The sequence below is a fragment of the Botryllus schlosseri genome, chromosome 6 (genome assembly GCF_051294905.1).
Source record: "Botryllus schlosseri isolate E-star chromosome 6, Bs_hap1, whole genome shotgun sequence".
NCBI lineage: Eukaryota > Metazoa > Chordata > Ascidiacea > Stolidobranchia > Styelidae > Botryllus > Botryllus schlosseri.
The window spans coordinates 29,727,288-29,740,730 of record NC_137241.1 but is presented as its reverse complement, the minus strand read 5'-3'; the positions used below and the strand labels follow the sequence as shown (position 1 = coordinate 29,740,730).

Here is a 13,443-nt window from a genome sequence, read left to right as displayed (position 1 = left end):
AAAAAGAGGAACATGTGTCGGAATGGATATTTACTGTAAATCATTGTGCTGTGCTGTATGATACGGGTGTGTGTGTCTGAAACTTCAGCGAACTACCGTTCTATAATGTTGCGTGTTGCTTTTTCAAGATCGAAAATATATCAATCGGTCGCTTATCGAAGAATACGTTCAGCTTACAAATCGTGCGAACCAGAGTCCCTGCGGTGCACACTCTTAAAGCCGAGCGGTTCTCTCAATACTCCGGTTCTTCAGTCGCTTGCAATTAACTTTGCTTCATTATGGGTTGGGAAATTGTGGGGTTTTACAGCATTTCGAATTGACAGCTTTACCCTAGAAGTCAAATCCTCTTTTGGCAACAGTAGGAAGCAGCCGTGCCGGAAAAGTTAGGATGATCGCAGGTTTTAATTCTTTTTAAGTACAGTTTCACTACAGAAATCGAAGGTCGTTTCGGGAATATCGTAGGCCCCGGTCGTTTCTATAATCTCTCGCAATTCATTATCAGCAGTTACCGAAAGATTCATTTGAATAAACCGTCTTTTGTCAGTAAATTTTTGGTCAGATTGTCAATTCAAAGTTACACGATGACAACATTCTCGTAATTTAAGATTGGGATTCCAACCACAAATGATTTGCAATATTTTAAAATGGACCGGGTTACCATTTGACAATCAATAAAGGGATTGATGCCCTCCAGACAACATTATTCTGATTAACTAACACCAACAACAATAACTGCTTAGTATAACTTCCTTATTCTAGGTCTACAGTTGATTAATGACTATGCTCCATTTCCCGTGCTGCCAATATCCCCACGAACCTTTCTGTCGGTAAGCCTTCAATGTCTTGCAGATGAAAGCACTATTGCTAGGTTATTACAATTCCACCCCTCGTGTAATTAGCTCAGTTTATCACAAATTCAATCAGTTCGAAACACGACAAGGTTACGATAAGATGAAAAGATAGGAAGGAGCAACGATGTCGTTCAATCAAACTCCCACCATGGCATAGCCTATATCAGGGGTTCCCAATGGGGGTACGAGATTTAACTTCAAGGCCAATGGGTACGAACATCCTCAGGCTACAGAGCAGCTTTACAACCAGTTTTCACAGTACAGTTTTATTTTGTAATTGTAAATATATGCCTTTGATATTATGCCATTAAATTCTTTGCTTTGAAAAATATTGATCTACTAGTAATCGTTGTTGTTTAGTAAGAGGCAAATTGTCTCATAAAAATGCGTTATTGTACTTGCTGCCAGTCGAAAAAAGGAGAGGTTTGAAAAAAGGGAGGGGTTTGAATTGTTTTCATTATATACCTAGATGGCATCAATTTATTAGAGTTAAGTACGTGAGTAAATGCCGATATTACATGGATCATACAACAATCATCGATTGCACAAATTTTATCAACGAAGTAGCACCAAATATCCCACTGAGAAGGAGCAAGCAAAATTTAATTTAGTTTTGTGATTTTTGTACTTCTGTGTGAAAAACTGGTTTAGCGTTTAATTGAGCCATAAAAGCAATTTAATTGAGCGACATTTATACCTCAAAAATTCAATCAGAATTGTTTGGGGCATGAAGAATGGTCTCACCTGGCGATGTGGTGTACGAGCAGTAAAAAAGGTTGGGAACCCCTGTCCTATACAGTAATAAATGAAGAAACAGATTCATAAACAATGGTATGAAATGGACAACCAAGGAAGATGAAGTGGCATGCCGGCTATGGTAGGCCTACTCTGTAGGCGAAATCAATATGTCAGATCGTGATTCGGTAATGTCTTACATGAGCGGTGTGCTATTAAATACATATGCGATATAAGTTTGGCGTTACGATCGAATTTGGTTTCTATCTCAATCTAAATGATTCGTTAAAACTATCGACGCAATTTCAAGAAGAGCGGCAGAGAATAGAGAGGAATAATTTTAAAGTACCGCCGCACGTGTTCGTTGCTTTCTGGGTAGATTTTGGAGAATAACAAATCTTTCACGATGTAGTAGTACCGAACCGGTGACAAGATAATATGGGTTAAGGCGTGATTTTCGATCGTGGAGTAGCAGGACGCTAGCATCCCGTCCACGAGTATAGTTCCGCTGCTGGTCAAAGGCGCGTACACGCCGGTGTAAAGCCACACAAGTTCCACTGAGTCCACACGATGCAATGTGAGGTCGGAATCGGCGTAATCCATCGAAGAGTTGAACCCGAGCAAGTAATCTCCGCGTTTCACGTTTCTAGCGCACGCGAACACGTGCCCGTCCGTGTTTGCCAGTATTTGGATAAGGTGCGTTGGAGATAGCGTGATATTTCTGCCGTTGTCCGCTGTTATCTTTATGAACGTATGCACACTTTTTCGTTTCTCCGGCCGCGTCCAGTGCAGGAATGCGATGACCTTGTCCTGCACGACTACCCCGTCAGAGTTCAGGGTCAGTACGGTATCTCCTACCTGTACGTCGGACATCCGAACACGCTTTCTGTCCGGTCGTGTGACGTATGAAGACCCGGGGAAACATATCGAAGAGTCTGCGGTAAATCCACTCAATATCACGTGGCTACTTTTTCGAAGTAGCCTACTCAAGTAGTGTTCTCTTACTAACAGTACTTGTTCCATTTAATCAAATTTTCCGCTACTTCTACTTCTACTTGGTAATATTTTGTGATTTACTTATACTATACTTATACTTACTTTACTATTTAAAGTTATTCAAGCTGAAGTGTTATGTTCATTCAATAAGAGATATACGGAGAGTTAATGCTGTTTTTGCGGAGAGTACGGAATTTTAGATAGATATAGAATGACCAATATATGTTTCCACGACAGTCTGGTGAAGCCATTAATCGCTCAAATTCACATTCATCGATACGGTCACAGCGAAGGCGTAATTTTAGTTCCATAATCACTTACAATTGCAATGTCCGTCTGTAAGCGTATAATCAGTGTCGCATTCGCATATGCCGTTTGCGCAATGACCATTTTCCATACATTCGACGGAAGCGCACGGGTCTGGAATATAACGATAAATCAAACTATGTCAAAATAACATATAGTAGGCTACCATATAGGAACTGCATGGTGTCTGTTTTACGAAACAGACAGCCGTGGTTTATTGAACCAAACAATGTTCCCTCTAATTTTTCACGAATCTGCGCGCATTCACTAAACTCACTGCGCGGTTCCTTGGACAATATTGCGTAACATTTTGAGATCTGAAACAAAGGCAATGTGTTCACTAAAAAAAGGTCATCACTTCGGATGGACTCCCGAATTAACCCTATTTTTCCCGTAATGAGTGGTGTTGACTAAAAGAGGTCTTCACTTAGATTCGACTCCCGATTACCCCGAATATTACGAAGCTCTGACGTTCGCTGTGTTGGACTATGTTTTATCGCATTTTAATATGTTTTCTACAAAAGAGTGATCATTATTTTTGGAACCTCGGGTGGATTTATTTTGTGCACGGCACATATTTGACAGCAGTGCGCTGCCGCGCAAGCGCGCAGCTTAGAGGGAGCATTGGGACCAACCCCTTCCGCTGGGAAAAAATGCATGCATGCATACAGGCTTAGCTTCTACATAATGGAATTGCGCCAAATTTGGCGCGTGGCGTTTTTTTAGCCAACCTAAAAATTTTATTGAACAGCCTGTGAAATTTGAAGATATTTTTGAACAACCTTAATGAGCATATCATCCAGAACACATACCTTGTCTTACGCAGCCCGGTCCGCTGTTTGGCGCTGGAAAAAATCCATTTTTACAAACACAATCCCCTTCAACGCATTTCATGTTGGCCGCGCAGCTGACCCCATCGCATGATTCTAAGAATCCCAAAATGGCTCATACTGAAATGCACACAGTGACGGCAAAATAATTTGCATGTACACTTACTCCTGCATTGACTGATTTCAAATCCAGGCACACATTGGCAGTGACCGTTTTTGCACTGACTATTTGTTGGACATTGCACGAAATCGCACGGGTCTAGAACGAAACGGTAATTTAAATAACCTTTATAATGGTAGCACATCAAGTGCATACTGAAGCGGGGTAGTAACGAAGCAACAAGGTACCGAGTGACAAGTCAATTTGACATTTATATTACTGACTCGAGTCAAGTCGAGTCATTATCAGTTCTACTGATAGCGACTTGCAATATGCTTAACTAATAACTATACTTACTGACGTCCTGATGAGTTCTTGACTAGCAGAGCAACAGACGACCGTTTGCCTTTTCCAGATATATTGTACGGATATAGATCAAACAGTAGGTGTTGTAACACACATGAGCCTCTGAGTTAATATACGATAGACATTGGGTTATATACAGGCCTGTTTATTTTAGGATTTCTCCAAAAATAACAAAAATAGATTAGTTTTGGATGTTTTCAAATTTTATTTTTGGAGAATCTCCAAAAATAAGAAATGAAGGTGTTTTCAGCCCTAATACTACTATAAAACTTCACCGAAAGTATGCTATTATCATGTATTCATGTCCTTCAACACATCGACATCATCAGTGATCTTGATCTAACTTTCCAATACTTTCGTCACAAAGTCTTTGGCCTGGAGAATGCCCTCTAAATAAAAATCAGAGGCTGACTCCCGGCAGAGACCCTTCTCCCAGTTGATTTTGGAGAAATCGGCTTCGACCGTCGCAGTTGTGGGAAACATCGAGCCATCTGGGTCCAAAGAACTGTCGCTTGTCAATAATGCGCTTGAAAGTGACGTCCATTTTGTATCGGACAGACATGGATTGGAATTGATCTTCGATATTCTGTGTCTACTCAGGTGTCCACTTGTTCGACAGCCCATCCCGGTGTTTGTCGATCAATTCACTGAGCTCTAAATAAAGTAGCTTACATATAGGCCTATGTATCAATCTTGTTTATAGTCTTAGAATCTAAGAGAGCAAGAAGTGTTTGTTCTGTCCTGCCTACGAGGTTGCACCACTTGGAGTAGTAAACAGGGCAGAACCCTTTTATTGTCATCAACTTCAATTTTCTTTATGCCGTTGGCCGGCTGCCTCGAACGTGGACTGCTTCTCTTCCTCGTCGATATTCTCGAGAAGGTCGAAGACTGCACTGTGCACTCACCGATCCTCCACGAAGTTGCGTGCCTCAGTGAACTTGATAGCCCAGCACCCTCTGACAAGAGGACCTGCCTTGCCGCGGGTGTCATTGTCCCAGTCCTCAGCTGGGCACCGAGCTCGAATGCGTTCGACCAGGCGATAGAGCTCCTCCTGCTGCTCCACGATCAGATGACCGAGTCCCTGAATCTTTGTGACGGTGGTGCTCAGCTCTGTGGCCATGGAATCGAGGACGATAAGTTGGATCCCCCACTGCAGCGAAGGTGCACAGGTCGGACTTTTATCGTTTAAAACCTCGAGGAGTTTGGTACGGTGTCTAGTCAACCAAGTGGTCATCCTCTTAATTGACAACCAACATGTGTCAACAAACTTGGGGCACATACTTTTCTTTTCCCGGATCAAGTCCTGTTGCCGTCGGAGATTCAGTCCCATCATCGTGAGGAAGAAGTGATTGTTGTAAAGGTGGCGGTATTCGGCCTGCGTCACAAGGTCCACCCGCACCACATTCGCACGATTTCATACCAAGCCGCCTCTTCAACCCTTGTCGCCACGCCACTCACTGATTCTTCCAGTGAGTGAAAGTATTTGTAGAGTTTCGGAGACCCCCTCCCTCACACACATGCTGTTTTTGTGAGTTTCGTGGTTGTTTCAACAGTATTTACACAGCTCTGACTCGTTTATTTCACTAAAAAACTTGAAAAAAACATCATCCAAAAAAAAGCTTATTTTTGGATGTTTTCATATCTTATTTTTGGAGAATCTCCAAAAATAAAACCCAACATCCAAAAATAAACAGGCCTGGTTATATACCATATACGATGTGGAGCCCTGGCTCTCTCTCTCATTCTCTCCTATCTGTTATGGTATAATGCCACATAACGTGACTTATCGCTGATATAAAACATAGCGCATATAAGGCTACATTGACTCAGAAGATGAGACTCACGTACACTATAACTTACTGCTTGAACTATTCGAATTACTAACCATCCTTACAATATATCGGGAAAAGGCATTTGTTGTCTATTGAACTACCAATCAAGAACTACGCAGGACGTTCGTGTCAGCTACTGCCAGTTTTGTATTTTGTAAGCTTCTATATCCGTTGACCGCGTACTTGCCGCATACTATCGCAGACTAACGGATAGCTCCTCCCATCGCAACGAATAGAGATCACATGATGTGGAATTGTTGTTCCATAGCGGCTAGTAGAGAGGGGACAGAGCGTTGCACCACCGAGTCAAGTCCGATAACAAGTCAGGGTTCAATGGGTCGAGTACGAGTCGTAGTGTTAAGACTCGAGTCCAAGTTACGGTTCATTATCGAGTTCAAGTCAGGTTCATTTCATTTCTGTGAAACTCTTGGGTGATATCAAAGTCCCCGCATTCATAATATATCTCATTTTCTAACATGTTTATCGAAACAGAGAGAGGACAGTTTCTGGGCCTATTTATCAATTATTATCGTTCCGGATGTACGAGACTCGAATAAGTCATATAGAATGTGTCGAGTCATATGGCTTGGTCGAGTCAGTTAGTACAAGTCGACTCAATACACAATTGACTCAAGTTCCGTATTTTAGAAAAAATGACTCGAGTCAATATCAAACCGCAACTCCAGTCTGAATGTGTAGCCCGACACATTAAACAGCTCATACAAAATCACCTCGAACAACGACCGATTTGCTTGCAATTCGTTTATAATCGCCACGCGTGGCGAAAAGCTCATACGTTCCAGCGTCGGCTTTTGAAGCCAATGATATTTCGTGGATCCATATCCCGCTTTTTATCGACGCTGAATTAATCGCAGCGTCGTAGTTGTGATCTTTGTACAATCTGATGTCCGCCGGCCCATCTATACTCTCAATGTTAAAGTGCATGGTGGCACTTTCGCCGATGTTTACGACCAACTTTTCCTTCTCAGGTGTAATAGTGAGCAAGTCTGCAATCACAAATGCAAATTGGAGTCAGGACTCAGGATCACAACCAATAGGGTTGCATTTAAAACAAATATGTTTAAAACATGGCCCTATAGTTTAAAGCCTGTATTTGAAAATATCAGGCCAATGTGGCTCCTTTGGCGAAAAAGGTGTCCGACCCTTTAAACGGACCAACATTATCTTTGACCACGACTTGATACTTTTGTCATTTTTGCGGTCGCTGGTCATCATCATCAGAACATCCATTCCGTTGCAATGATATCTATAACTACTTCCTATAACTGTTAAACCGACGGAGATTTCAAAGGTTTCAACGATTCCACATTGTATACGTGGACTATATTTATATCTTTCGCAAGTCGTCCGAATGCTGATATACTACATGATTTTTTGAAAGTATTGACTCAATTACTGTATAATTAGGCTATACGACTTTTGAAAAAGATAAACATGTTTTAATGGCTCTTGTCTAAAAACTCATTCGAAATTCGAAACATGTTTTTAAAATACCTCTTGTTTTAAATGTATAATGGCCATAAAAACAGGGTTGTAACCATGACACAAGGTTCCGAGTCGCAAGTCAATTTTACTTTTATAGTTTTGACAAGAGTGAAGTCGAGTCATTTTCAATTCACCACCGTGTCAAGTCCGAGTCCAAATGAGGGGGCAGCAGGTCGATTCCGAGTCATATAGTGTCAAACTAGAGTTCGAGTCCAAGTCATAGTGTTTACTGTTCATTATCGAGTTCAAGTCCGGTTCAACTCACTTTTGTGAAACTCGTGGGTGATATAGAATTCATAATATAATAATTTTTCTCACTCTAAACATGTTTATTCGAACAGATAAAAGACAGTTTCTGGGCCTATTTTTAAATTTCATCAATCCTGATACACCAGAGGCGGGCAATTCCTCCGGTCGGCGGGTCTGACATGGGAAAATGAAGTAGGCCTACTTGGCTTTGGCGGGAAGGATCACAGAATCGATACATAACCGCGTATATGTATCCACCTATACAAGGAATAAATCGTTTTAATGTAAACTTTAAGTTTAAAAGAGCATAGAGACCAAATCAGTAATTAATGAATCTATTATCCTAATGTACTTCAATAGCTGTTGAAGACAACCAGTGGTCGATTAAAGTTGTCAACAACTTTTTTGAACTCTAGCGGCAAGTCGGATGTAGAAATATTGCACGTGAATATCAGTTATAAGGGAACGTAGCCCTGTTTATTTAGTGTTCAAGGTCTCGAATGCTTGTTCGCAAATATATGCAGAACCAAGAAGCACAGGTAGTTTCGTGACCACCTTTCTCAGGTTGACGAATATAATTTGTTAATACTTTAAGATTGAAATTACACTTTCAGAGTAGAAACTCCCTGCGGACCGTTCAAAACCCCGTCGCGGGTCGTATGTTGCCCGCCTCTGTGATATACGATACTCGAATAAGTTATATAGAATGCGCCGAGTCATGCGCCATGACCCGAGTCTAAGAGTCGAGCCAATACACAAATCGACTCAAATCATATTCCAATTTTAAGAAAATGACTCGAGTCAAGTCAAGTCAGCGACAACATGCGACTCCAGTCATTACAGCAACCCTTAAACCGCATTTTCGTATACTTGTTTCGCAAATGAACGGATGCCATTCGTCCAGTCGAACTCGTCTCCACGTGCGATGCTTGGGCATGACACAGGCAGTGGTGCCGTCGCCTACCACACCGTCTTCAGTAGTCCTGGAATATATCAAGTTGACGCGGTTTGCTCGCGTGAACCGCTTGCTACCCTTCTCTCACCACCGCGATTGATCATCGAGCAAAGGCTGTGAATCGATGCCATCGTTGGCATCAGTATCGATCCAGTACCAACCAACTTTGCTGATCCCACTTTGGTAATTCAAACCGATTCGGAAGATGTCGGTGCAACCGCTAAATTACAGAAAGATCAGTCAAAGTTTCGTTTCATTCCAGAAAATATGTAGACGTTGTCCAGTGGAACAGCGGATCGGTTCTTCGGAATCAAAAGCGCTAAGCTACAACACACGCGCGTCCTCGACGAACAACTATAACAACCCGTATTGGGCAGTATTTAAAACATCAAATCCATTTAAAACAAACATGTTACAAACAATACCATTGTTTAAAACATGTTTGTAATTGTATTTTTCTAAGCCATGCCGTCACCAATATTTAATTGTGACGTCATAGTGGATGGGCATTGACAATTGAAAATATAGGGTAAATATAGCTCCATTGACGAAATAGGCTTCCATGTCATATACGGAACAAAAATATCTTTAACCAAGAGTACATCGTCATGCAGCATTTTTACGGTAGGTGGTCATCATCATCAGAAGATTCATTCCGTACCAATGATCTCGGCCTGAATTTGCTATAGCTGTTGAACCGACTATTCCGAGGGTTCCAACCATCCCATATCGTATACGTTGGCTACATCGGGTGGTAATCGTCTGTAGGCTCATACAACATGATTTGAAAAGTATTTACATAATTATACAACTTGAAAAAAAAAAACATTTTTTAAACAACAATTTGTTTTAAATGCAACTCCAAACTACCATATAATCAGGACGAAATAGAAGAGAGAGAGATATGATATTCTTTTTCGCCTGCACCATCGAGATGCTTTGACGACGGAGATGCGATACGACCGTAAGGCCACCTAGTCTGCACCCACGTTTTTTCTCTTCCATCCGTGGATGCTAAGCGCCTAGCAGGATAGCTGATGATACCAGTTTTCGAGTCTTTGGTCTGACCCGGCCGGGGATCGACCTACGACCTACCGATCAGGAAGCCGGACGCATCACGACTCCGCTATCTCGCTCGCTCTCTCGCGGAAAACACATCGCTCCATCTAATATGCCGGACCTCAAGTGTGGAACAGCATCTCACCAGCTACCTGACAGTCGCTGAGCATGTCCACATTCAAGTCGAATACAAACAATTTCTACTGAATCAATACTAGTCAGCCCTTAAGATTACCGACCACAATATGACATATCGACCTCGCCTACCGACACATGCATCATTCCTTTTTGTCGCTTCGTTTCATGTTACCCTTTCCTAAATCCAGTGTGCATGCTTTTATTTACATGCTGTAGGGCAAGGTGAGTGTCTGATTAAAAGACAACTCCAAGTCGTTTCGGCACCCTCCTATCGCAATATTATGGTGTTTATATTGGATGAAACTTGTACCATTTCGCTTGATAAATACCACCTTATGATACGGTCCACCGACAGCGACACATCCTCCGTCCTAATGTGAGCTAAATATCCACCATCGTAATTGCGGCTGCAATGACTAGCAGCTTGTCCATATGCGAGGGGACTCTCAACCCTCGTGTAACGATAGCCGTTAAGAACGTCTGCAACTGCAACTGTAGATGGGCCTGTGGACATGAGTATCAGTTAATTCACTCCAACAGATTACTTCTATCGAATTTCACTCACAAGATGCTATCACCTCCTCCATGACAAATAATGCAAGGACAAAATAGTAAGTAGTCGCCATATTTCGAATCATCTTGAACATGGAACCTTCACTGTCAAACCACAATGAACCAGTCGTATTTGTGAGAAATGGATATATCTAGGGTTGCATTTCAAACAAAAATATATTTAAAACTAACATGTTCAAAACAAGACCCTTGTTTAAAACATGCTTTTCTAAGCCACGACGTCACGAATATTCAATTGTGACGTCAAATTCTATTGAAATTGACAATTGAAAATATAGGGTAATCACAGGGTTACCATATTTGGAAATCTGAAATAAGGACACTTTTCAAAATTTTAAAACTGGCAAAACCGGAGGAAAATCCTGAAAAAATGGTAAATTTTTCCCACTTCGTGATCGGTTGACTAAAAAAAAGGTCAACTTCCCGGCCCAGCTCCCGAAATAGCCGCCGGAGAGCTACTACAGTGTTGACTTATTGTGTCTCAGTCGAATTTGGCCCTATATCTAACAAAAAATTTTAAAAAGAGGACAAAATCTCATAAAACAGTACATTTGGGCCTCCTCCGAGGACACTTCTAAAAAAGTCAAAAAAGAGGACAAATCCTCTTAAAAGAAGACGTATGTTAACCCAGGTAATTATAGCTCCTTCGACGAAATAGGCTTCCAGCCCCTGTCATGTACGGACCATAATTTGATTAGCCAAGATGACATCGTCATACAGCATGTTTACGGTCTGCGGTCCCGCTCATCATCATCAGAACATTCAGTCCGTACCAATGATCTATATCTACGTACTACTGCTGTTGAATTGACTATTTCGAGGGTTCTAATCATTCCATATCGTATACGTCAGCGATTATCGGGTGTAAATCGTTGTAGGCTCATGCTACATGTTTTTGGAAAGTATATGCACAATTACGACAAAATTATACAACTTGAAAAACACAATTTTCGTTTAAAAAGGCCCATGTTCAGAACTCTGTTTAAAACATGTATTAAACAACCATTTTTTTAAATGCAACCCTAGATAATCTGCTATCTATAGTTAGAAACGAATCGACGTCACCAATTTTCAGTCGAAAGAGTCGTTTCTATCACACCAGGTAAGACCTAGCACACTGCTGTACGAGTGTAATATAAGAAATTCCATTTCGATCTGCGAGCAAGAATCATTGCGTCTCGGTCAAGATTATACACTGTGTAGCAGAAATCTATCTTCCTACAATTCAGGAGCGGCTGAATTAAGGACGGTGGCGTGTCGTTGCTTTAATACCTATCGAAGTCTTAAATGTAAATCATTTGTTTGCTCGATACCGATTCAATAGGACACACATAAAAACAATTTCTCACTAAAAGTCATAGAGACCTCAACCACGACCGAAAGATCCAAGCAGTAAAAGTAGTAGGCCTATAACGTCTTTTGTCAAAAGCGAGATTATAGGTAGATTGGACATACTTAGATATCAACGCCTTTGGTTGCAGCCTTTATGAGTTGGGTATAAACTGATGTCAGCATGCTATATACGTCAAAGAACGTAGGTTTTCCGATAAGTAGTAAAATATGCCTTAGTTTTTTATACACGCCATTTGTTGTTGTCGTGCAGCATATTTGTTTAACAGCAAGATATCAATTTTCAATTACATGATGTTGAAGGACCGTAACTGTAGGAGTACCATACGCTCTCGTTTAGTAGGATTTGTCCTATTTTCTCAAGAAAAGTAAATTGTCCTCCGAGGCGGCCAAATGTCCTCTTCTTTCGCATGACGTCCCCTTTGTGCCTTGACTGCCAGATTAGGATAATCTGTTTAAATTTATTGTTTTTATGTCTGTTATTGTAACTTTTTTGCCTGTAACTACCAAACTTGCCGCCAAAAATATTGTCCTCTTTTTGGATTTTGAAACCATGGTTGGCATACGTATAACTTCCACACCCCAACCCAAAAATATTTCCTATCCCGACATAATTTCAATATATTTCGGGGCAGATTTATTCAACTTGAATTATAGTCAACTATATTTCTCGATAATAATATCGGCACCTACTTCCAAACAATTAAATATATTGAACGAACACACATATTTCCGTCTACAAATCGCGTGCACGGTAGTAGGCTACCTTCGGAATACATTCCTCAAATAATCGTATATAAAAATTATTCTTCTATTTTCGGTGGCAATAAAACGATGTCGACATGATTGAAACGGCAATTATTCCAATTTGATTCGAGAACGATTTTTTTCGCATAAATTTCCCTGTAATTGGTTTGAACTTCAGCGTTCAAGTATTCGGATTCCACACATGTAATTACACATCGCGACAATCAGATTTCGAACAATCTGCAGCCATCTAAGGTACAGTGAACGTACGTTGGAGACGGTTAAGGATATTCGATGTTTATCAGGGAAAATGACAGCGAAATCTGCATGTTCTAGATATCCCTGTTCAATTGTATAGAACTTTATTCAGGATAGAATCGATAAGGTTCAGTACTTGCGCTACGTCAGATTACCTATACAGTCGTAAGTATCAATCACCACTCATTATCAGGACGAACAGTTGTTCTGTATGGACTCTGCTTCAATCAATTATAATTAATTATTAAACTATTGTTTCCTTCTAGTGCAACTGTTTGGTAGCGTTAGACACACGATGTTTCTGTTATGGTGAAGTTTGCTCGACATAATCGTTGAACGAAAACAAGTTTGGAGTTGCAGTTGTAAAGACTGATTTGGTTCACTTGAGACATATTACAGCAGATTAGGAAAAGTGGACATTCATATAATTCCCACTTTGGGAAAGATAGAAAGCGCCGTACACGGAATCTTGAAACAGTTTATCTGGTATTAGCCATTTATACGGCTGGAATACCAGGTTTTTGCAAACTAAAGTTGGTTACGACTCACTGTGCGATGGTGTTAGTGTGATATTATGGTCATTTACATCATT

General features: G+C 40.9%; 2 protein-coding genes across 15 annotated transcripts in view; both read right to left on the bottom strand.

Annotated features, from left to right (window-relative positions):
- The window catches only part of LOC145440621 (inositol 1,4,5-trisphosphate-gated calcium channel ITPR1-like), a 214,386-nt gene that overhangs the window by 156,146 nt on the left and 44,797 nt on the right, over positions 1-13,443 (bottom strand). The window lies entirely within an intron of this gene.
- Positions 891-10,764, bottom strand: LOC145442060 (uncharacterized). The gene is made up of 9 exons (XM_080320055.1): positions 10,489-10,764; positions 10,256-10,427; positions 8,815-8,946; positions 8,642-8,754; positions 6,748-7,023; positions 3,885-3,977; positions 3,701-3,814; positions 2,904-3,002; positions 891-2,521 (listed from the first exon to the last, which is right to left on the bottom strand). Exons 1-9 carry the CDS (start codon positions 10,568-10,570, stop codon positions 1,878-1,880), a joined length of 1,725 nt encoding a protein of 574 aa, XP_080176181.1. The 5' UTR covers positions 10,571-10,764; the 3' UTR covers positions 891-1,877.